Source organism: Nothobranchius furzeri, chromosome 3 (assembly GCF_043380555.1).
Source record: "Nothobranchius furzeri strain GRZ-AD chromosome 3, NfurGRZ-RIMD1, whole genome shotgun sequence".
Taxonomy (NCBI): domain Eukaryota; kingdom Metazoa; phylum Chordata; class Actinopteri; order Cyprinodontiformes; family Nothobranchiidae; genus Nothobranchius; species Nothobranchius furzeri.
In genome coordinates, this window is record NC_091743.1 from 63,193,023 (window position 1) to 63,217,317 (window position 24,295).

At 41.1% G+C, this 24,295-nt stretch overlaps 2 protein-coding genes across 6 annotated transcripts in view; one reads left to right on the top strand and one right to left on the bottom strand.

Annotated features, from left to right (window-relative positions):
* Window positions 1–6,963, top strand: part of atg7 (ATG7 autophagy related 7 homolog (S. cerevisiae)) — an 87,625-nt gene extending 80,662 nt beyond the window's left edge. For all 3 annotated transcript variants that reach the window (XM_015959077.3, XM_015959076.3, XM_015959075.3), the window contains exon 19: window positions 6,212–6,963. In XM_015959077.3, the coding sequence (XP_015814563.3) occupies window positions 6,212–6,244 (33 nt within the window). In that variant the 3' untranslated portion in view covers window positions 6,245–6,963. The remainder of the gene's footprint in view (window positions 1–6,211) is intronic.
* A 3,161-nt stretch (window positions 6,964–10,124) lies between these two features.
* Window positions 10,125–24,295, bottom strand: part of vgll4b (vestigial-like family member 4b) — a 47,895-nt gene continuing 33,724 nt past the window's right edge. For 2 of the 3 annotated variants that reach the window (XM_015959080.3, XM_015959078.3), the window contains 4 exons: window positions 23,896–24,106; window positions 11,128–11,407; window positions 10,824–10,965; window positions 10,125–10,580 (listed from right to left, as the gene is read on the bottom strand). In XM_015959080.3, the coding sequence (XP_015814566.1) occupies window positions 10,324–10,580; window positions 10,824–10,965; window positions 11,128–11,407; window positions 23,896–24,106 (890 nt within the window). In that variant the 3' untranslated portion in view covers window positions 10,125–10,323. The remainder of the gene's footprint in view (window positions 10,581–10,823; window positions 10,966–11,127; window positions 11,408–23,895; window positions 24,107–24,295) is intronic. The other variant, XM_015959079.3, reaches the window with a different exon arrangement.

The following is a 24,295-nucleotide window of genomic DNA, read 5'->3' on the forward strand; positions in this document are numbered from 1 at the left end:
TGTACTTATCCTTATTTTTACTAATCTCAAGCGGAAGATTATTCCACAACGTAATTGATCTAAACAGAACAGTTCACTTCATATAATTAGTCTTCGGTTGTGGCAAATTATATATATCACGACCATTTCAGCAGTGGGTGATGTCACTGATCAGCACCAAAACACGTCCACGGGCATTAATGACCATTAGTTTTATTCTGTCAAAGTAAGCCATAATTGAATATGTTCAGGAGAAGGGTAGAATGGCTGATTAAAGTGGCATTCAATGATCAGTATAAATGCCATTTTTTCTGCACTGTATAAAAGACCCCAGAACAGCATAAATTACAGCATTATGGGGGATTTACGCCGCATTTCTTGGTGTTGGTAGTTTAGAAATAGGAATTTTAAAGCGGTGTCAACGCTGGTAATTCCATTTTTCTTCTGTCTGCTTCATCTGCAACTCATCAAGTTTTACAAATGCCTTCTGTTTGGGGACCCCTGGCAATATCGTTTCCTACTGAGTTACAACCAATCAGAATGACTTAACTACAAGTACCGCCCAGTGACTCTACTGGGCAATTACCAAGTACATACCTCTGTTTAGGTACTTGGCTGGTCCCTGAAATAACCTGGAAAGTGGTCTTTTTGGGCCAGCCCAGTGACATGGAGGCACGAGCATGGCGCAAAGGTCCAGTAAAGTTACCTAGAAGTTCCGATAGTGTAAGCGGACCAAAAATTATGCATTCCTGGTCCTTCCAAAGGTCAGTTCTAGACGGACTTTCTTTATATTTATTGCCAAAGATTATGATGGGATTTGAAAATGATGGTTCACTAAAGAACAGGAAGTTGAACATGGTTTAAATTTGTTTTAGAAGTAAAGAAATGTGTGACTGAGGTACTTATTTCTACAGAAATGTGATTTTTCTGTGACTCGCATTAAGGGCAAAAAGGAAACCACCCCAAAGCACGAGCACCATGCAGACATTCATCTGAATTCAGGGGAGACATCAGCTTATAACCTGTAGGCTTCCTCATTGACTAAGATTACACATTCAGCCATGAAAAAGCTTGTTTTATATTGTTACACTTATTTTTTATCCTTAATTGATCCTTCTTCACATCTTTACACAACCAGAAAGAAACGGTTCATTGCATACCAGTCAGAAACTCGTCCCAAGGCCTGCATGTGAAACTGGGAATGAAAAAGTAACCAGGATATTGTTTCCCAGTCTAGAAACAAAATCCCCCCCCCCCCCCACACACACACACACAAACAACAACAACAACAACACATCTGTGAAGGTCTTTGAATGGCATTGTCTTTAATGAGAAGCTGCGCTGCATGCAAAGACACAAATTAGCTGCTTTATTTATTTCACTATAAAACAAACTAAAACACAATCACAAGAGGAAGGAGCTACATAAATCTAGTTGGATCGTATGTTTCCTAACACTTCTTTTTCTACCAGCAGCATTCAGTCACTCTTGTTGCTCCCAGCAGCCCCAAACCACATCACTCTGTGTGGTCCTCTAATTGCATATCAGATGGAGCCAGTCTCCATGATGAAAGCTTGACTTTGCTCTTTGTGCTTTGGTGTCAGTTCTAATATGTAAAGCAGATGTGTTTTTAATAGGCCGGTCTATCAGCGGTTGTGTAGCGCTGCCTAGTTGAATGGCTGTAGAGGCTGGATTCCCACTGTGGCCACCCGCACTTAGAGGGTGTATTCCTGAGAGAGGACTCAGTATTTTAAAACTTCAGGAACTGAGTCACCTGCCTGAAAGCGATGGAATCACAGCGATCTAAAAACTGGCCTCTTGATTAATTGATTCAAAACATACTAAGAAGTGGACTTATGGATTGACCTTTGTTTCTGAGGCACCGCCGGCCTGCAGAGTGGTAAATGTTGCTGAAAGCCCCTTCATGCTGGGGCTTATGTTGTGTTTGTAGGGGAACAGTAATCAGCAGCAGCAGAGGGTTGGCTGGGATTCCAGCAGCCTCAGCTTCCAGCTAAAACCTCCTCTATCTGATCAGATCACAGCCTTGTTTCAGCAACCAGCCTGGATTATACTCGTCACATCAGCCGGGGCCCAACTGATTACCAACACTTTCCCACAATGATTACACGCAGCTTACTGCTAGACATTATGAAACATTCAGCTATTGTTTTGTTTTGGATTTCTTTTTCTAACCAACCAAGACCAAAGGAGCTAACCTGATAAAGGCTGCTTTCAACTCAAAAATGTGTTTTCACCAAACCCACAAACTTGAAGCTCTTTGCAGCAGGATACCGAAACATACTTAGAAATTCTTCTTTTTTTCATGTTACCCACCAGCTGTAAACAGTACTAGATGTGTATCCAATTGGAGGTTTAGCTAGCCAGTAGTAAGGTTTGACTCCAACAGGTAAAAATTTTTGCTACTATGACAGCAAAATGCAACTCAGATTCCCTAAAATGGACTCATTTATTTGTTTTTAAGGTCAGCTGTAGAGCCTGTGGGACTATTTTTGTAGTCCCACTGAATTTGTGACCATTAGCTCCGACTCCCGCTGTCTGTCTCCACCAATCCTACTCGCTCCTGCAATATCCACATCCAAACCCGCCCACTCTCACCTCTCTATTCAAATAATTTTATACACACTTTTCAATTAGTCTGGCTGACCATGGCACACATTTGTTGTTCTTTACATTAATTTAGTTACATACCTCAGCTGCACTCTCAATTTACTGGTACATTTGGGACCTGCCATAATTTCCTAGCCACTCACTCTCGCCCGATGCAACCTCACAACTGCCCGTTCCCACAATACCAAAGATGTGTTGTAGATGTATGTCCAGTCATTACTTTGTGGAAGTTTAATTACAATCCACCCAATGATTCATCTAAAATGTTGATTTAACGGCAACATTAGAAACCAAAGTCTTGCCCAATTAGTCCCTGGAGTTAATGGTGGGGATTACATTCAGCTACAGGCATCAACTGTAGCTGAATGTTCTGTTTAGTTTTTTATTTTTATTTTATGCTAATGTTGGTTAGCTGGTCTTCCTGAATCTGGTTTACCTAAAAAGTTCATCAGTTGCAGATTTACGCCTGAAAATTTCCCACAAACATTTTCATTAAAATACATTGAAGGGTTAATAACACAATTTATGAACATTAGGTCTCATGCCAAGGTCAAATACATCATATAAGTACATTTTAGAAACAATGAACCATCATTGGGTAATTACCTTCAGTAACTATTAAAGACAATTGACTTTAGTTCAAAGATTTGAGACTGTAGATGAGACGGTAAAATATGTCTCACATATATATTCATTTCAAAGTTTAATCATCACTTTTCAAAATTACAAGATTGGCTTTTAAGGTTTTTTATTCAGCTCCAAATTCTTTCTAATCTTAGAATAAAAGAGATTCGTAAAAAAAAGAATAAACAAAGCTCACTAATTGGCCAGAACAGCATTTGGCTTCACACAAATCTGCTTATGTGTTGCAGCAACGATGGAGGTAACAGGTTAAGAAACATCCCAGCTATTCGCCCGTGCTTTAAAGCATGTAGTGAAGTTGTTGGCTTCAGTTTGTTCGAGCTATTCATGTTACATAACCACCCCCACCCCCTGAGTGAGATCTCCCATTCCCTCCTACCCACTTTTTCATTTTGTACAAAAGATTTCACACATGCATGCTATCGGTGTGGCATGGCAGCAGTCCAGAGAGGGGCTCCAGGGGCTCTTTGCTTGCCTTCCTTCTGATGGCTGCTTCCAAACTGCAGTGGAGCCGAAATGCCAGCTTTGATATGATTTAGTGACCGATTCTCAGCTCTAGAAAAACACTGAGGTGCTGCCAGTAAACAGTAAGATGTGGAGCCGGTTAGCATGCAGGAGAACTGGTTAAACTACTTGTTTCCCGGCTCTTTGATGACTTCTGGCACCGATGAGGAATCATAGGACAAATATAGTCGGCACACGCAAAAAACAAACCTGATGGACTTTAATGAAACTCAATAGATGCATGAGTACAGCTGATTATTTTTTGGGTCACCGCCATCCAAGATGGGTACTGCAATTAGTAAACTTTAGTAATCACAAACACAGCTACAACTCAGTCAAGTATACAGAAATTGAGCTTAAATATCAAAGATTTGTTACATTTCCAACATTGAGTGTAAACTGACTGAAATATTGAAATAAGATTTAAAACTTAGGAATGATGGTTGGTTTGCTAGGATGCTCTTAGTTAACAGCTTTATTGGCTAATTTTCTGCAGCTTTATAAATGTAAACATTTAATTTTCACTCTTTGGTAACATTTAACAATAAGAGTCCCTCTATTAACGTTACTTAGTGCATAATTAATCAATGATGAACAATGGGCCCCTCTAGTAACATTAATTAATGTATATTAAGTATTAATAAATGAAGGATCCCTTTATAAAGGTTACTTAGTGCATTACTAAGCATTAATGAACAAATGGTCAATTTATTACATTATTTATTGCATTATTAATCAATAATAAACAAAGGGTCCCTCTAGTAACATTAATTAATGTATATTAAGTATTAATAAATGAAGGATCCCTTTATAAAGGTTACTTAGTGCATTACTAAGCATTAATAAACAAAGGGTCCCTTTATTAATTTTCCCAGTATCATTAACTATTAAGTGTCCTTAAGGTTATGATTTTTTTTTTTTGGGGGGGGGGGGGGGGTCTTCTGCATAATATGGTTAAGCAGTTGTTAATTGTTTATTAATGCTTAATAATGCACTGACGTTAAGGGACCCTTATTGTAAGATGTTACTCATGCTTCTTTCTAAAGACGTCAAACTTTCTATTTCCTTTACAGAATAGTTAATACATAGTTTATACGTTATTAATGAATCTGTAACACATCTGCTCCATCCACACTCAAACATGAAGTCATCTGAGGACAGATTCATTCTGAGCTGATGTCTAATGAATAACAGCGGTGAGCTCAAATTGAGGCTTTCTCTTAGGACTGTAAACATCAACCCCTTCACATTCCACACAACTCAACTCTACGTTCTATTTATATTCCTGACCTTCTTCACTAGAAGCAAAACATCACAGCAGCCTGTAAAGGGAGCTAATGCAAGTTTCTGGAGGTGTTAGTAGTCTATAATCTGCTGAAAGTGTGAAGTGTTAGAAAGCCTTTGGTTACTCTGTTCAACAATGTTATCTGTTGAACTGAATGTGGTCTTTATTTTGGTTTAGGATTAAAATGAGCTTGGTCAGCCATGTAAAATGTAGCAGTCTGCTGGAGATGATATTTAATGTCTAATAAAATATCTACAAAGACTTCCATACCCAAACATCTGCTGTTGTTCCTATCTTATATACATCATTTAAACAATTTTTTTTGTTTTTAACGTTAATAAAAACAAACATTAGAATTATAGAAACTGAAATGGTTGCAGTTTGATTTGTTGCTAAGAATGTCCATGTTGTCCTTAAATGTCAAAATATACTTTATCAAAAAGGATTTTGGCTTAAGGCGTTTTTTATTTTATTATTATTTTTATTTTTTGCTTTGTGGATCGTTTTGTTGTGAAGCAGAGGAATGCAGCGTGGACTTGTCTGTGTGTGTGTGCACTCACAGCTATGTGTGTGTAACATTCCTGACAGTGGTAGAGGTATGTGAATTACGTTTTGCAGTGAGAGAATGTGAAGAATCTGCTGCCATGAGAGGGCCGTTTTTGTTGACTCACACGCTATTGCAAAGGAGGTTTCTGTGTGTGTGTGTGTGTGTGTGTGTGTGTGTGTGTGTGTGTGTGTGTGTGTGTGTGTGTGTGTGTGTGTGTGTGTGTGTTAGACTCCCTGGTAAGAAACCAGTTGGTAGTGATTGATTGTAATGTCACACGTGTGGTGCACATTATATGCTGTTAATATTCTCTTTTAAGTTTTACAAAAAAAATTTACGCAAATTGTTTTAACCAAAGAACATTTCAGATTCAGATTATTTTTAACTTGAAATTTTTTACCTCAGATGCTTTAGATTTCCTAAAATGATCATTTCTGTATTTGATTTGACTAAAAACTTTGTCAAAAACTGTTGCCTGATCTAAATGGAAACCTGCATTTCACTGACAAAGCAACTAAAAGTACCCAAAATAATTCCCTGAGGAACCTCACAATTCAGAAATCTAACTACAGTAAACTTGCTCTCAACATTTTATTAATATTTTCTTCTTGTCTTTTATCTCTGCTCAGATCTGGGACATGAGTGATGATGAGAGCATCTGAAGACCTAAAGCAATCAAGTGCAACAGGAATAAAGGACTTCACGCTACAGTCTGTGGTTTCATTTTCTTCCTACTTTACTTTATAAAAATCAGCGCCATTACTTAGACACCAGGTCCTGATACTAGAAAAACATGATGCACTAGCATGTTAACTGCTAACACTGTGTGTAAAACTGTTAAGTTCACCTCACCTGTTGGAACTAAACTCAAGGTTCCTTAGAAACAAACAGCCCAAACAAAATGTGCTTTTTTTCTGTAAAGTTAAATTCTAGGTTTTGCTTTCTTCTTCAACCAGACTTTAACATCCGTTTCTTTATTCAGGCTGGAAAAGAGTTTCAGGTAAATTATAAAAACAGAAAAATGTGGCTGCCCGCTCAACAGATCCATCCATCTTGTCTGTTTACTGGAGACTGACATACACAGAGCAGCTGATACTTAAACCAGTGCTGCGATCATTCCTGTGAGGGAACCTGCAGACAGATGTTACTGTACAGTTTAATAACACGGTTACAGCAGACATCTTGGATCGAAATATGTGATTTTTAGGCAGCTCCCATCCCTAACAGATGGGTGTTTTTTATCAATGCATGTAGATGTTCATTTATGAATCCACTTTGCAAAGTCCTGTCTGTTCTGCAAACCTGTATGTTTCTGCATCATAACTTGTAAAAATGAGTTTTACAAGCGGTTAACCTTGAATAAAATATGCTTACACTCAAATTCCACAGATTGGGTTGTTTTTATTTAGTTGCCAGAACGTAATATCCTCTTGGAGCTGTTGTTAACACAACACCCTTCTGTCACTGTTTAACCACATTAAAGTGTGAGTAAAACACATCTTAACCATTTGTAAACATCCAGCAGCAGAAATGACTGCAGCATGAATCGGACATTGATTTGTTCTATACCTCTTTTCACAACCATCTGTAAGATCTCTTAACTCTTTTACATCGCCACAATGAGAACAGAAATAGTCAGTGGTTTAAAAGCACTTTATTGTTCATCAAGGCTACTTTACGTACAAAAAAGGTGGCCTGCCAAAACCTTTTAAGTAGGAGACAGAGAGCCACAAATAGTTTTCTGGATAGACTATACCTTACAGTTTGAAGTATTACTACCACTAAGTACATGATGCTACTTCCACTTCAAATCACGACCTGGAAAATGTGGTGCAGTCAAAGTGAAGTCCAACCCCTGGTTGATTCGATAAGCGTTAGAGGATTTATGGGTAATAACTTTTGCCACTTTAAATAATTAACACACTCTTTAATAGTCTGAAGGGTTTACAAGTTATTCTGTTAGCTGTCCCATCGCTAACATTGGTAGCTGTTATTACTCACTGGTCAATGCATCTTATGCAAATAGTACAAGTGATAAACTTTTGTTCGAACGTCTTCAGATTGGGCAGACCCCACTGGGGAGAATGGAAGTAGCGATTGTCACCGACACACCTGCGGCTTTTTGTGGTTTTATACATTTACTGTGTTCCTGCACTTGAATCTTAACGCGAACAAGACAAACTCTACTGACAAAAAAAAAAGATCAACTTTTTTTCCCCCCAAAAAAATATATAAAAAGAAAATACAATGATTACAATATAAGGACAGGAAAAAAAAAAACAATTAAATAGCTACATGTCATTACCAAATTAATTGATCCTCAAAAATACCTACGATTTTTTCTCTGTACATTCGTTACGCACAGCGTAATGATGGTCTTATAGTTACCTATTATTTTTAAAAGGGTATTTTTTATTAAGTGATTTTCCTACAGTGTGTAGGGAGTGCATGCCGAAGCGAGAGCGCCTCCTACCTACAGGGTGGTAGTGAAATGCTAACGAGAAAGTAAATAAAAGAAGGTTAAATTCTCTGGACAAACTGCCCCCTTATCCCCTCGCGTTTTATTGCGCTGCGCCAACTACAGCAGGTCCACGTGGATCTGAGATGGGGGGGGGGGGGGGGGGGGGCATGACTGTGTCAACAGACTTTTACATGGCAGGAAAAACTCATGACTCACTTACAAAAGCACAGCTCCTGAAGCTCCGCCCCAACCCTAACCCCACCCCCATGACGCTGACCATTCTCGTTTCCCCATCAGCAAACGATGGAATGTGTGGACTTTTTAGAGAGAACAGCTTTCATTAATGGAACTCCGTAGGATCATCGTTCACGCTCCAAAACGTCTTCAAAGCAAACAATTAAAGGCCTCACCATTTGAAATGATTCTGAACGTCAGCGACAGAATAACGAGCTGCGACTACAAGCCCAGTTCTCCCAACAACACCTTTAAAATGTCTCTGAAAATGTCACGGTACTCAATTTAGTCATTTCTGTACCATACCATAAAAAACTGTCGGGGGTAAATATCTTCCTCTGTTGATGATGTGCACACATGAGGCCACTAGAGGAATGCTTGATTCTTCTAACAAAGTCATATTTATGTTTTTAACTGAAAGAACTGAAGTATGCTTTTATTTTAGGTCTGAACATCAAGTCAGAACACAAAAAGTCAACCGATAAAGACTAGAGCTGCAACATCAACTATAAAATAAGCTAAATATTACTTTTATTTTATAAGCAACAAAGTCTACAAACTCATTTTCTTCATGCGGTTAATTTTAGGGGATAATTTAGGAGAAAAGCAGCTCTTTAAAAAGTCTCTAAAGGTGAATGTTGGTACAAAGATTCCTGCTGACTAATCTGTGCCAATCTGTCACGCTGCAGGCTGTAGCATCCTGAACCACTGATGGATCAACATCATATGGAGAAACCGTCTATCCCACAAGCCAAGTCCACAACAAGACTATCATCAGGGATTAAACAGATTTGTGATTTTGTTCTGGGGAAGTTTGACGAAAGGCAGCTCCCATCCCTAACAGAGCCTGTCCGGAGGCCGTCCCACACACGTTTGCTATCATGTTACAATTAATGGAAAAACAAATGTAGAAAATGATCATAACAATAGGAACATGGAGTACAACTGACCCAGCAGTGAGTGTATAGTGTCTATGTCTGTTACTGGCAGCAAAAGAAGTAACAACTAACGTCTGAAGGAAAAGGTTAATAGTTAGGTTTGAAATGCGAAAACAAAACACTAATAGATACCAGCTATTAAAAACATTAACATGCATCTTTAACAGCATTAATTTACCCCTCAGAGATCCATTGAACCACAGTGAGGAGAAGAGACGGATAGTTACAACACCCGGGTTCAAGGAGAGCGACACAGTCAAAGAAATCATGTTTAATCCTCTCAACTCCGGGCGTAAAACCCCAATACGTGTTTCATTTTTCTTTAGTGATACGTAGCATTATCTTCACCTCATCAGCAGTTTGAAACACACCAAAGACTGACCTTTAACCCCTCATGAACTCAAAGACAAACTTATGATACCAACAGAACCCAAATAAAATTTCGTCCCAGAAATGATGATTAATCAGATAAAGGTGAGATCATCTCTGATGCCGGTGTGTTCAGATCACCAAATCAGACCGAGTCCATCACTCAAGAGCACACAAACTGACTCGGGTTGAGAGTGTGTGTGTGTGAGTGTGTGTGACAGGTTTCTTTGGTAGCACAGTCAGATGGGTAGTGGATGTTCTTCTAAGACGTGTTTCTCACTCATCTTGTCGTTCAGAGGCCAGGCGTGTCATAAACCAGGAACGATACACAGAACTAGTTACAGAAACAAAAAGTTAATAATTAAAATATCGTCCTTCCCCTCCTTATATGTACATATAACTACAGACACTCGCTCTGCTCAGAGCTACAAACGCAGGGTTTCTGTTGTGAGACTGGAGCTGATGCTTTACTTCAGGATCCTCTTCACGCAGCGCTGGTTTACTGCCATGCAGCACCGGAGGACAGCATGGAGGGGGCCATGTCTTTATTGCTTGATTGACCCTGTGTGCGTGCACAGTGAGAGAGCAGGCTTGAAGGTTTTGGCTGTTTTTAGCAGACCAGCAGGCAGGCATTCCCTCAGGGATGCTGGTGACGGACCAAAGTGGCAGGGGCACGGATGCTGGAATTGGGAGGATTGGATGAGCTGGTGAGGGGGTGGGTGGGTAGGGTGCTATGCCTTCAAGAGACGACAGAAGGGGAGTGGTTGTGGTTGACCATGTGACTGTTGGGAGAGGCGTTTGGGCTGCTGCCGGACGACGAGGGACTGCCCTTGTTTTTGATCTGCAGCCAGGTTTCGCCCAGCGCCTTGGCAAAGTGGTCGTCCACCGAGCCGGTGATGGACACAGAGTTGGTGGCGGGGGGCTCGGGTTCCTTGTAGTTCTTCCCGAGGCTGCGACGGAAATGCTCCTCAATCACAGGGTCGCAGGCTGTGTTGGCTGGAAGGCACGGAGGGTTTAGTCACGACAAGAGAAAAACATCCCACATGTTCACTTTTACTACGGTCTGCGGGCGATTTATTACGGGTAATTTTAGGTCACTGGAAACAAACGACTTCACTTTTACTTTATTAAATCACCGTTTTAAAGTTCACTGGGGAACATAATGAGTGTTGTTATTTCTCAGGGATCATAAAAATAGCTGTTAGAAAATGATCAGCCCACAGAAATCATGACACTCACTTTGAGGTGCATGCTGGGACTCACGGTTGATTCTTCTGTAGTTGTTGGCGAGGTTGGAGCAGCCGTTGTGCGACACCGGACACTGGGACAGGTTGCAGTTTCGATTGTTGGCTGCAGCACACGTGATCACAGATGGACGGTTCTAAAACATGAAAAAAAGGTTTTAGTAACAACTCCACGGTGGGGAGCAGATCGATATGAGGTTTTAAGAAGAGTTGCAGCAGCCTGATTCAGGGACCACAAAGCAAAAAGCATAGCGTCTGAGAAAAATGCATTTGGGGCAAAAAGAGGATGTAGGTGCTACCTGCTGGCGTTCCACTGTGCTGACTGTGTGTGGCATTGTGACCATGGCCGCGGCGCTGCTGCGTGCCGCCTCCACCATGCTGTTTTTGGTGAGTGCCAGTGGCTGGTCCATGCTGGCTAAGGTGGCCATGTGGTGGTGATGGTGATGGTGGTGGTGGTGTGTGTGACCAAACAAGTGGTTGTTTGGGAGTCCCAACGCACTGGCAACCATCTTGCGCTCACTGGGGCTCCGGCTCCGGTCCTTAGCAACGGGGGAGCTGCGGTAGTCTCCGTTAGGTTTCCTAGGTCAAAACACAAAAAGGAGGAATGGATTTTATTCCTCTTGATGTAAGAAGGATGTTTATGACTCTGCACTTGCTTTTAGATAGAAAAAAAACTACAGCTTAAGTTTTGTTATTGTGTCCGTTTCTGTTTTTAAAAACGTGACATTATTTCTGTTTCATTCATTTATATAGCAGCAAATCACAACAAGAGTCGTATCAAGGCCCTTCACAAAGTAAACATTCCAGTTAGTTTCCTTCATACCGAGCTGATTAACTTGTTGTGTTAGACTTTACAGCAACCCCTCATACTGAGCAAGCATGTAGCGACAGTGGAGAGGAAAACTCCCCGCTAACAGGAAGAGACCTCCAGCAAAACCTGGGTCAGTACGAGCAGCCGTCCGCCACGATTCACTGGGGGTTTCATTATATGTGAGGAATGTTTTTTGTGAAAACCTCTTGATGGGAGTGCTGGAGTGCAATTTAGGTAAGAAAAATGTTCAAATGTGATAAATAAATAATACAAATCTAGTTTTAACCAAAAATTCCCAAAAAAAGACCTATTAAACCTGACCTAATAGACATGGTTTAATAAGACCATCTGATACACACACACACACACACACACACACACACACACACACACACACACACACACACATGCACGCATTTCTGTGCCATGGAGACAGGGGGAACACTCCTATAAATGAATCCAACATGGACGGGCTCCAGACTTATCTCTGCACAAAGCGACACACGGGCACTGAGTTCAAAGCCTGAAATGGTTTCAGCCTCATCATCTCTGCTCTCTCACTGCAGAGCTGCAGTCAATGTTCGATTCAGTCCTGTAACTTTTTCTTTTCCCCCTCAGACTTCATTAGTGACAGGGAATCTGACTAATCGCACAAGTCTGAGTTGACCATTTGGTTTTTCAGACATATTAAAACATATTAAAACAAATAATTTTCCACCACAAAGAAATCTTGCAGTTTAGTTTGCTGATTACTGGGAAAGCAAAGATAAATTAGTAAAAAGTATAAATCTAACTTATGACAAAGAGATTGTGCAGACTCACTGGAAGTTTAATAGGTAGTGACTATTTCCTGTGAGTGCATCACACGAGTTCTTTGTTTCTGCATTTTTGTGTGTGTGTGTGTGTGTGTGTGTGCGCGTGTGTGTGTGCGCGCACGTCTTCCTGTGCTGCTCTGCTCCCTTCTGACAAACTGAGGCCCAATTACAGGGAGCAAATCTTACCGTACAACTTTTATCATTCTGACACACACACACACAAACACACAAACACACACACACACACACACACACACACACACACACACACACAAAGTGGAAAAGTAACTTTATTTAAATGTAAGTGATTGTTGGCAGAAAGGGAGCAGGAGACAACTTTGTTTGTGGTTTTAGTTTTTTGCTTAGTGATGAAAAAGCAGTGGAGCCCTCTGCCTTGGGGCCGGTGGTCGGCGGCGGAGGCTGGGGCGCTCCCCGGGTAATGCCCAGGCAGTGGTGGGGTCTCCGCCCTCCCTCCCTGGGCATCATGGGCCGGTGTCTTGGCTGCTGCCGTGGATCTGTTGCTGTCGAGGCAGATGGTTCCGCTGATAATGTGTCGTCCATTACCTGACCCATCTGAACTCAGCCTATTGTTCAGGGTATCTGCAGGTTTAAGGGAGCCAAATTTAAGACTTTTTAAGACCTTTTTAGGGCCACTTTGACCAAATTTAAGCTGTTTTTAAATTTTAATTTAAGCTATAATTTCCAGCTATTGCCTGGAACCGGTGCTAACCACGTTACGAACGTGGGATTAGCCATCCAGTTACCATTAAACTTGCACTTCCCCATGGCGCAAGCTCCCACTAGCTTAACCAGCTAATGTGCTCATCTAAAAATAGCCCCCTTTCACAACCAGCTGAATGTGTACGGTTCTGCTTACGGCAACATCGTACACAAAAAAACACTGAACACCAACTAGGAATTCATGAAAATTTTATAGAAATAAAAGAATCTTGTTTAGTGGGCCTTTGGTAATTTAAGACCTTTGGAAACTGTATTTAAGGATTATTTGTAATTTTTAAGGCCTTAAATTTGGAAAAGCCAATTTAAGACTTTTTAAGACTTTTTAAGGACCCGCGGATACCCTGATTGTTTACTCTGTTGTGCACGTGTGTGTGTGTGTGTGTGTGTGTGTGTGTGTGTGTGTGTGTGTGTGTGTGTGTGTGTGTGTGTGTGTGTGTGCGTGCGTGCGAGTGTGTGTGTGTGCATGCAAGTGTGTGTGTGTGTGTGTGTGTGTGTGTGTGTGTGTGTGTGTGTGTGTGTGTGTGTGTGTGCGTGTGTGTGTGTGTGCGTGTGTGTGTGTGTGCGCGTGTGTGTGTGTGCGCGCGCGTGTGTGTGTGTGTGTGCGTGTGTGTGTGTGTGTGTGCGTGTGTGTTCACCTTGGAAATTGGTTGCGGGAGGGGAAGTGTAATTGTCAATTGTTTTATACTTAGGGAGGGGGGCTGGGATGGGAATATGGGATCTATGGGGCCATTTTAATCTGTGAAGCACTTTGGGTTGCTTTTTTTTTTTGTAAGAAAAGTGCTATATAAATAAAGTTGATTTGATTTGATTCAGGGTTCGTTTGGATGCAAAACATCCAGAGGAGGAAAACAGTTGTAGATCCATGTGACCAGGCAACCTGACTGCTGGGTCAAGCATCTGGAGTCCAAACCGGCAGAGAGGAAGTAGTGGGAAGAGAGGAGCTGCATGTGAATGGTCCAGACCTTCGCTCAGAAAAGAAGGAGGTTTCCTTCGTTTGTGCTCAAAGCCTACATGAGCACACACACACACACCCATCTTTTTTTCCTCCTTTCTTTCACTCACAATCACCAGCAAACTTCCTGATGGTTAACTGAGGGATAGTCTTGGCAGCCCTTACACAAATCGTGGCTCACAAGCTTATACCATTTATTTGGAGGTATCACTTTTCAGCTTCATTCTAGTGAAAACACCAATTGCTTTGTGGTGCTGGTCCATCAGAAGTCTCATCGTAATGTCAAAGTTAATAAATTGCTGACACTAAGAAATGCTTGTTCCTATCCAAGTTTCACTTTTATCACTAATTCTGACCTGCAAATGAACAAAAACTCAGAGATCTTTCATCCCTCCGAGCAGCAATGCTGTGAAAGTTCCAAACTTTCATCACCGCCAAAGGCCAGCGAGCCCACATCCTCATACGGGGGGAGGGGAGGTTCATTACAGCAACCAACGAACACTGTCAACAAATCCGTCCAATGAATGGTGCAGCTGTGGAATCAACCACCCTTGCTTCTGATTACCCACTAAACCACATTTCATGTCAGCGTTCAGCCTTTTAGACCCCGCCCTGTGTTTCTGTCCCTATTACTCACCTCTAGTTTTAAAACCTGGTTAGATAAAACAGCACTAGAGCTCTGGGAAAGCTAAAAGAACAAGACGATGGGTGGATGGTGCAATTAAAAATATTTTCTTGTGTTTTGAAGTACACTCTAGGAAATGAACTACTGAATTAACTTAACCAGGTTATGTTAACTGGTTCCACTAAACCAAGTTGCTTACAGAGAATGAATTATTTATAAGTCATACTACGGGGGGAAGGGGGACGCGCCTCCAGTGCACCTGTTTCAGCAGGGACAATTACCCCAGAGGAGAAAGTAGCTTCAGACGACAGGATCTGGAGTATTATTTCCTGATATTTGGACTTCTCACCTCTTATTGCAATGTGACTCCATCACTGACTCTTTACTCTGCAACATGGATGTTTTACCTCCACTAATAACACAAGCCTGGATGAGTTCTGCTGTGTGGTGAAGTTGCTAATGCTAACAGCTAGCTTCTACTAGCAAGACGTTCTCTGCTGTTTCCTGGACGCTAAACGTGAGTGAGTCAAGGAGGGTGAGTCCATGAATGTTAAGTGACAGTGTGATGTAGATCTGTCAGGATTTTCTAATCCTAGCGTTTCACTGTTTATTTTATATCAGAGGCTAATGCAGGAGAAAGGTGTAGGAGACCCATTTTGATGTTCAGCCTGCATGAAAAACTCTGAGTGATCTATTATAATCAGAAATGATCATCTAAAAAACTGTTTTTTTTTCGGTGAAGTTGACCTTTAAACAACAAGGTTTAGTGGAACCAGTTGACATAACTTAGCTAAGTAAACTCAACATTTATTTCTTACCATGTACTCCCAACACAGCACTGTCCCCATATAGGTCCTGGATTATCACTGAGCTGTTATTTAAGAAAATACTTAAAAGTCCAAGAAAAGTGTTCTGCTTCCCCCGTAACCACCATGACTTCAAGCCCGAATGAACTTTACAGTACGATGAAACAGGGCGCAGATATCTGTCTGATTACAAAGTCTTGGTTTTGTGCAGCCTGCCATTAGTGGTAGTCAGTGTGGCAGAGAGCTACTTTTTCATCCCTTCATTTAAAACCCAGTGAGTCAAAACCCTCAACGGATAAAAGATGCAGTAAAGTATCTTGAAGGATATTAAACTACTAAGATCTGTCATTAAGTATAGACATTTAGAGACCAGACAAATGACACTCTGTTTAAGTTAGCCTCTAGCTTAAGGTCGTGATTGTGTGTTTAAGTGACAGAGACGGATTCAGAGCGCTGCTGTAGGTCTGCCTTTGATCAATACCGATATTATTTATGGTTAAATAAACATTAATGTATAACTCAATACAAAACATCTTCCCTGCTAATATTTGTCTGGGCACAGATTCAGATCCTACTAAATATATTCAAAAGGAGGAAGAACGAGGGGGGGACACAGGAAACATCTGGAAATGATTCAAGCGGAGAATAAAAAGGATGAAAAGAAAACAGAGGACGAAGTATACAATAACAGAAATGTTTTAAAGGACACAGACATCACAGGTTCAGCTGGAGATGGATTTTAGATCCTTTTGGACTAAATAATAATAAAAACAGCAAATCCGTCGTAACACATGTCCTCAACAGACTGCCCCTCTCATTGAGATTTTTGTCCCATCTGTGACGTGGCATAATTAACATATTTCATATAAGACAAAAATGCAAATGTCTCCAGTTTGGTGAGAATAAAGAAGGAAAACTGGAGTTTCCTTATATCAGAGCTTGGAAAGATTCAACCACAAAAGAGACACAAAGACAACAATAATGTGAACACAGTTGCAATAAGACACACGTCCTCAGAGGGAATTTAAAGTCCTCCTTCTATAACACGCCCGTCACATGGTCTCATGTACAACAGGAGTGTAACAATGCCCCCCAAGCCCCCCCCCCCCCCTCGCACACACACACAATCTTATTTTCTCCCCGTTTGGCCTCTGGAGAACCTTCCATGAGAACAACTTACTGACGGAGTTCCCAGTAGAAAGCAGCTGCATTTTGCTTCAAGCCACTACGCCTGGAATAGCATCACACAGCAGTATAACATGAATGTAATGCACATTGCATGCCACTATAAATGTTCAGATCTCATATAAGACAAATGGAAATTCTGTCTGATTCAAACATGACCTACCAACAGGAGAACAGCTGTTTGTGTGCAATCAAATGCCAACGCAGAGTCTGGCTCTCTGACTTGTGTTCGACAAAGAGTGAGACAGCTAAGAGTGAGACAGCTGAGGACTTTTGCACTGGTGGGTCTGACACTGCAGAGCGGCAAACAGGTTGCAGCAAGCTTCCAGCCCACAGGCTCCAGTGGACAGGATAAGGCCTCTTTGTTCAAGGCTCCTCCTACTTCTCAGAGAAAATGAGAAAGTAGTCCCTGCTGGCTGACCCCCACCCCCACACACACTCAGAAGTGCACATTTGCACAGCAAATGCAACACATGTGCATACCTGTAGCAGCATATGCAGACCCAAAACAAAGATCATGCCCTCAAATCAGCCTGCCACTAGGACTAGTGATGTCAAAGGTTTTTGGTAATGACAGAGATTATATCTAAATGCATTACTCATAAATCACTCATTAATGAACCCGTCTATTCACTTATTCTATGTTTTAATCTTATCACACTGAAACCTTTCTTTCCTCTAACAGCTGCTTCAGAATGAATAAATTATTAAATCCAAATGTGTCAAAACTCGCTGACCAAAGGCAAAAAGTATGAATTCAAACATGAAACTTTGGTTTTGGAGAATAACAGAAGCTTTCGGAAATGTGAAGAATGAGCACAATTGTAGCAACAATCAACAGCAGGAACAACGAGAAAAAACAAGAACAGCCAATGAAATTCAGCAGAAATGACCATTTATGAGCATCCCCTTTATGTGCCGGGTGCTAACTAAACACACTAATAAACCCATCATTCACCAGTTATCACTGCTGTGGGACCAAAACACTTTTCAATAGAAGCTTCTGACTACAAGTTTCAACAAATCCCTGAGCAGCAGGGGGAATTGTCAGTCATGCTCGTTGAGCGTAGCAGGGATCGGAAGGTTTTGTTGGTGATCAACACACGGATGAAGGCAGGTGTGAGCTAAGGAGAAGTGTTGGAGGGGATATGCACACTATACGCCGACAGCCTCCGGCTGGTGGAGTCAGGCTGGGGCATGATTGGATTGTTTTGGTGGGAGACGAGAGGTGCAATGACTGGAAGCAGGGTCTTTGGCTGGTGTGGGAACGGCTGCGTAGATTCACGGACTAGAAACTCTTCCCGTGAGGAAACGATGACTGAGCACCACAGAGGTGAGTGAGTTATTTAACTGGTTGGATGTTGTTGTCCACTCAACCGCGGGCAGCAAGCCGATCATGCACAGCTGGTGAGAGTTGGGCGTGATAAGAACCGAACAGGGACCGTTACAGGCTCGTCACCATTCGATAACAACCCATCTTTGACTATTTGGTACTTTTAAAGTAAAGTTATTTTAATGACCCCAAATGAATTCACTGTCAACAACTTAAAGCTGCTATAGCGAATCTACAGAACAAGCTAGGTTTTTAACGCAAACACGATCACGGAGCACTCACCCCTCCCCTCGAGTCTTTTCACTGAGACGCTTCTGGCGAGACCAACAACCGGATGGTCCAATGGTTGCTTTTAATCCCAAACGTGTTATTGGTGGGGGTTTGAAGACAAATGTGAGAGAACCTTTTTTTTCTTTCCAGTCTTCAGAATAAATGTACAGCTATACTATGTAAGAACTTGAAAAAGTATGTTTTATACTAATGTAGCGTGATGAATTGTCCATTTCTGACCTAAAAGGCCCTGCTCTGTTTTGCTCTGCTCAAAGCAAAACCAGAAGTTTCTGACACAAACCTAATCTGCATGAGATATTGCAAAGGTCTCATGCTCTGCTCCTAAACTGTTTCTTCCTTTCCAGCTCAAGAGAAGAATGAAGGCAAAGGACTCTTTCTTTTAATAAATCAGAAGAACTCTATTTTTAATAAAGCTAATCAAATAAAGTGTTAGTCCAATAATAAAATGTGAACCAATCAGTGAAATGACAATGTTTATGATCAGTAGTTTTTAATAAGTAATATAACTTTGAATGTTTCCACTAGAGACTGATCACACGTAATGTTAAGAATCACATGACACATTTCCTTTTTCTGATCCAATCAGAGCCTTCCAGATCTGACGCGAGGCGTGGTTTTGGTGGTGCTTTGTAAATCCCCTCTTGGTGTCCCTTTTTGATTCGACCGTAAATCGAAACATCCAAATTATAAAACTATGCCCACGTCATCTTAAACTTCAGTTCAAAGCGTTCTAGAGAAGTTGTCAGAGTGGCCAATCCGTAACTTTCCTCTTCAGCCGAAAGAACCTAAAGACAAGCTGGATGAAATCTGTTACATGTTCCACCTGCTGCAACTGTTCCTTTCAGAATAAAAGCTGAGCCATCACGACTTCCTTTTTGGGTCTTGCTAGATGCCAATAAAACTGTCGTGACCTGGAAGTATCTCAAGACTGGTCTGGTCGGCAGCCGCTGCTTTTCTACCGGCTTCAGTGCCAGAGAAGGTCAAGGTGGACCTTGACATTCCTGATCTAACGGGGACTTCCGCAAAGGGTATGTAGACCGGCAGAATGGCGTCTCAATGTGTGTTATAAATCTCCAAACCAAAGCTTAGAGTGAAACATCACCTTCACTCCCATCAGAACTAAATCGTTTCTCCGGATTTGCTGGTTCTGAACATATTCACACATATACCACCATCCTCAGTCTTACTCCACCTTAGTTCATCATACGTTTAGTGTTTAAAGTTAGTCTAGTTTAATTTGTTTAGTAATAAATCTTTAAAATTGTTAAACTTGACTCTCTTTCCTTTGTCTCTGAGTTAATACAAAGTGGTTACATAATCCCTGCAATAAAACGTTCCAATCTTCTGGTTTAAATTATCCAAAGATCCATAAGAATGATTTCATATTTCCTACGGCATCTCACATTTTATGGTTCATTAAATAATATGTAAATTTAATCGTTACACTAACTTCTTTTCCAAATTAGCCATAGTAGCTTTAACAATAAAAAGTATAGTAGAGTTAGGGCTGCACAATATATGTAAATATATCGTTATATCAGCGTGCACAACATGCATATCGCAAAGAACAGATAAATATCGCAATGAATGTCAGCTCAAATGTTTGCTACATATAATGCATTCTGTCAGACAAACGGAAGCACGATGATTTTTTTTTAACAAATCAAATAGAGCTCTTCATCCATTTTGGCCGATTGGGTGGGTTCTCATAGGTTAGATGCCCGCCCCCGAGGCAGATGGCACTTCATTTTGATGGTTAGCAAACACCTGAGTTAGCTTTGTTCTGCTCTTTCTGCTGATTCTGCTTTTCCTGGGATCCACTGATTGCCTTTTCTTGTTCATTTTCTTTCTCCCTTTCCTCACATCTTTTGCTTTTCTTATTTTTAAGATATTTTTTATTTCTTTGTTTTTATTTTTGTTCCCGAGTTAAGTTTTTATTTATCGCAAGTAAAATCGTCATCGCAATAGTAATCATTGTTATCGAATATCTCAGGTTTTCCTAACATCGTGCAGCCCTAAGTACAGTACAAAAAATAACCCTAGACAAACAAACTAAACAAATAAATGAATAGCTACAATAAAAAGTTCTGTACTTTTAGCAAACAAAAATCATTTAGACAGGAAGTCATTTTTTTTTCAAAAGAGGTGCTTTAAGGACATGATTTGATGCTTTTTGACACAACACCAATCTCACTTAGCTATTTCTGCTACGTTCAAAATGTTCACTACTACTGGTTCCATCGTGATTTGTGTTGTTAGACTAGACTAGATTATATAATCCTGCTCCTCACAATCATCAATGAAACTCCATACTAGCTGACTTAATGTGGAATAAAACACCTTAAATTAGCCTCAAGCTGAAGCAGGTTGCCTTGAGTGACTTTTGGGTACGAATACACCTACTGCACCAAGAGTCAAATAATTAAAGGTCTTAAATAAAAATGAAGATTAAATGAAGGGATTATGGATTATGTCTCAGGTAATTATCATGGTCCAATGAGCAGCCTGAAAAGCCTTAAACACCACAGGTGTTTGCATCAGTTTAATTTCTCACAAACTCTATTCTTAGCCAACAAAATGGCTGAGGGATTTGAGACAAAATGAAAGCTGATAAGACAATAAGTCCTTTTGTACTTTAACAAACATATGTACAAAATAAAATTCAACTCGTGATAAACAAGTGGGCAAAGCAGTTATGAATACATGCAAAATTAAACCACACGCTGTAAATAGAAATGCCTCAAACTGTGAAAAACACCAGAGAGAACAGAAAGATGTACTTTCAGATATCGTTTTTAATAATTCTAATTAAATAACATGATCAGTGGAGATGCACAAACCTTTAAACCGACTACTTCATCCTTCTGTAGGTGTTTTATTTTGAAAGTTGCCAGATACTTTACATTTTGTGTTTCGCTTCCTGTCTGGCTTGACCTGAACTGCTTAGCTGACGCGTTCTGAATGCGTAGCGTGTAGAACAATAGAATTGAAGCATAAACTTAGCGGAGCGACACAACACTATGCTTCTGGGATGAGTCCAGAGTGCACCGATCAACTACAACGGTGGCTAATTGCTGTGTACTTTCGTGGACTTTTCACAATGCTTACACATCCAGTGGAAAGGCCTGGTAACTCCACAAACATGCACTTTCTGTTGGAGCCAATCCAGACTTTCTTGTTCCAGATCTCATTGTGTCATCTCATAATTCATATTACTTGCATCTGTAAATCTGTATCTGTAAATCTGTACTGTCAAAAGCTAAGAAGCGTAGCTACACCTAATGGGCTTGACACACGGGAGGTGACATCGCCTCTCCTCCATTCATTTTCAATGAGACATGCGCGACAAAGCGATAATCGCGGGTCTCTCTCCTACTAAGCGAAACGCGAAAAACGTGCGTGTGAAAGTTTGCACTCGTGCACGTGTCGTGCACGTACGACCCAGCGACGCGATCCCAGAAAGTTGAAACATTTTCAACTTTTCATCGCTGTCGCTCGAGCGAGGACCAATCAACGGAGGTTTCATTCACTGACCAATGAGCGGACAGGATGCTCCGTACATTTCCGAGCAAACATGAAGGAGAAGTTGATTATTATTATGTTTTATAGTAAAATCAGAAGTAAGATTTCACATAACTCTAGCAGCACCTTGTGAAACATCATATCTACCACTTTATTAACTCTGAACCGCTTAAATAACCTTAATTCCCTCCAACCTGACACAGCCAAACAAAACAACGTAAGTTTCGATTTTGCCATGGAACAGAACGCGTAGACGGCTTTGCCTCTGGCCGCTGCCACGGGTCGCCTCCCGTGTGTCAGGTAATAAAAGCGACAGCGACAAATTTCGCTGATCGCGGTCGTTTGTCGCCTCCCGTGTGTCGAGCCCATAACACCCCCTTGCCTGTTTGCAACAATAAGCAACAGGAAGTGGCCGATAAATGACTCTGACACTACTGCTCCTACTCAAGGCCGGATTAACCATACGGGCAACTGGGCAATTGCCCAGGGGTCCACAAACTCTGAAGAGCCCAGGCCCAGGGCAGCAGACCTGCCAACCTGTACGCATTTTGCTCAGCCAGTACGCAATTTGGCATCTATTTACGCTGGTACAACTCACCCCTCTAAACTACGCAAAAAGCTGCGGGTACGTGAGTTGTGTTCTGTGGCAAATATGCACGTGTGGTACTCATGTCTGACAACACAACTCAGTGGCATGGTGAAGAAGTTTAAGCCAATCATCGTAGAAAAGCAGAGAAAAACTATCCTGCCTAACCAATAGCGTAACAGCCCCATCCCCCTCCCTGCTTCATCCTGCCCGCTGCTTCCCTCTCCTTTCGGTTCGGCACCCGCTGCTGTTCTGGTAAGGTAAACTCTGTGTGTGTGTGTGTGTGTGTGCGCGCTTGTGTGTGTAAAGCAATGCAGTTGCAAAAGTCTGCAAAAAAACGCCGAACAAGTTGTTTTATTTTAAAACAAGTTCAAATGAGCTTAGGATCAAAATGTTTATGAGCAGATAATAGTGATACTGCATTTTATTTGTTTTTTCCTTGGGGTGCCGGCTTTATGAAAATGGTGTGAATTGTTGTGGAAGGATAACTGGCAGATTTCAAATAGTTTGTGTTGGACTAATAACTTGATTGCCTTGTTGAATTCTGAGGAGACAGGGTCACCATGTCAGCAAGATTTCTGCTTAAAATGAGCTGAGGACCATAATGTTCCTTGATGTGTTGTCTGTGGTCTTCTGTGATAGATATCACTTCAATACATTTCTATTTGGAAATAAGTGTTGTTAAATAAATAAATAATGGTTTGAAAGTGGTTGCTCATTTATTCATTTTGACCCAATGTAATGGGTCAATTTTACCAGATTATACATAAGCTGATGTGTTTTGTTTTTATAGCATCATATGTGAGTGGGTGTCTTTGATAGGGGACATAGTAGTGCATTTGTAGTTCAATGAGCATTTAAATATTTGTAAATCAAAATACACCTGACGACTGTTAGAATTTTAAGTATTGAGTATATTTACTGCATATAACAGTAAAATATTATGTATATGACCATATCATGGTGATCCTTGGGTCGTGATGATGGGGCCCTTGAATATTGTTGCTCAGGGTACAACAAAGTGTTAATCTGGCCCTGCTCCTACTCCTGCCTTAGAAACCAGAACCGTAAAATTCCCTCTCGATTCCCAGGAAGTGGGAATGTGGAAACGCTGTGCGTTATCTTTCTGTTGTTACGTTCCTGTTTCCAAGTAGTCAGAGCAGCTGTAAGAGGTGTTTGATATTGTGGAGTCAACTAAACCTGGCATGGCATCCTGGAGTCCAAATGGGACCTCTTGAGTAAATCTGTCTGTGCAACGTCACTAGGCCAACAGAAATTTGGGCTCCAAAGTTTTTAAAAGGAGATTGACAGAAACCAGCTTTAGTGACTTACTTATAAAACCGTTTCTAATCGTGTTATTTGTTGGAGCTTCTTTCAAACCGTCGCAGAAGAATACTCACAGCTGTGCAGCGAAGAGTCGACTCATCTTTGCCACATGTTCATTGTCATCCATGTCGCTGTCTCCCTGGTCTCCACTCAGCTTCCTCTTGGTGGGGCTGATGGGAGGAGGACCAGTCCTGTGGCTGGAGATGGAGGAAGAGGATGAAGAGGAGGAGGACGAAGATAGGGACAGCGACTGGAATCTGGGGTCCCCCCTCAATGCTGCTTCACCTGTGAAAGGTAGACGGCAGAAGGAATTGTTCCACTTCCAACCATAATGAAATGATTATAACTGATGGAAATTATGGTGTTTTTAAGTAACAGATAACTGTTAAATTGTCCCTTTTAACACCTGACCACAAAAAACATTCCAAGAGAGTGTCTATCTGTCCAGAATGTGTTTTAGTTCAAATTTTGGAT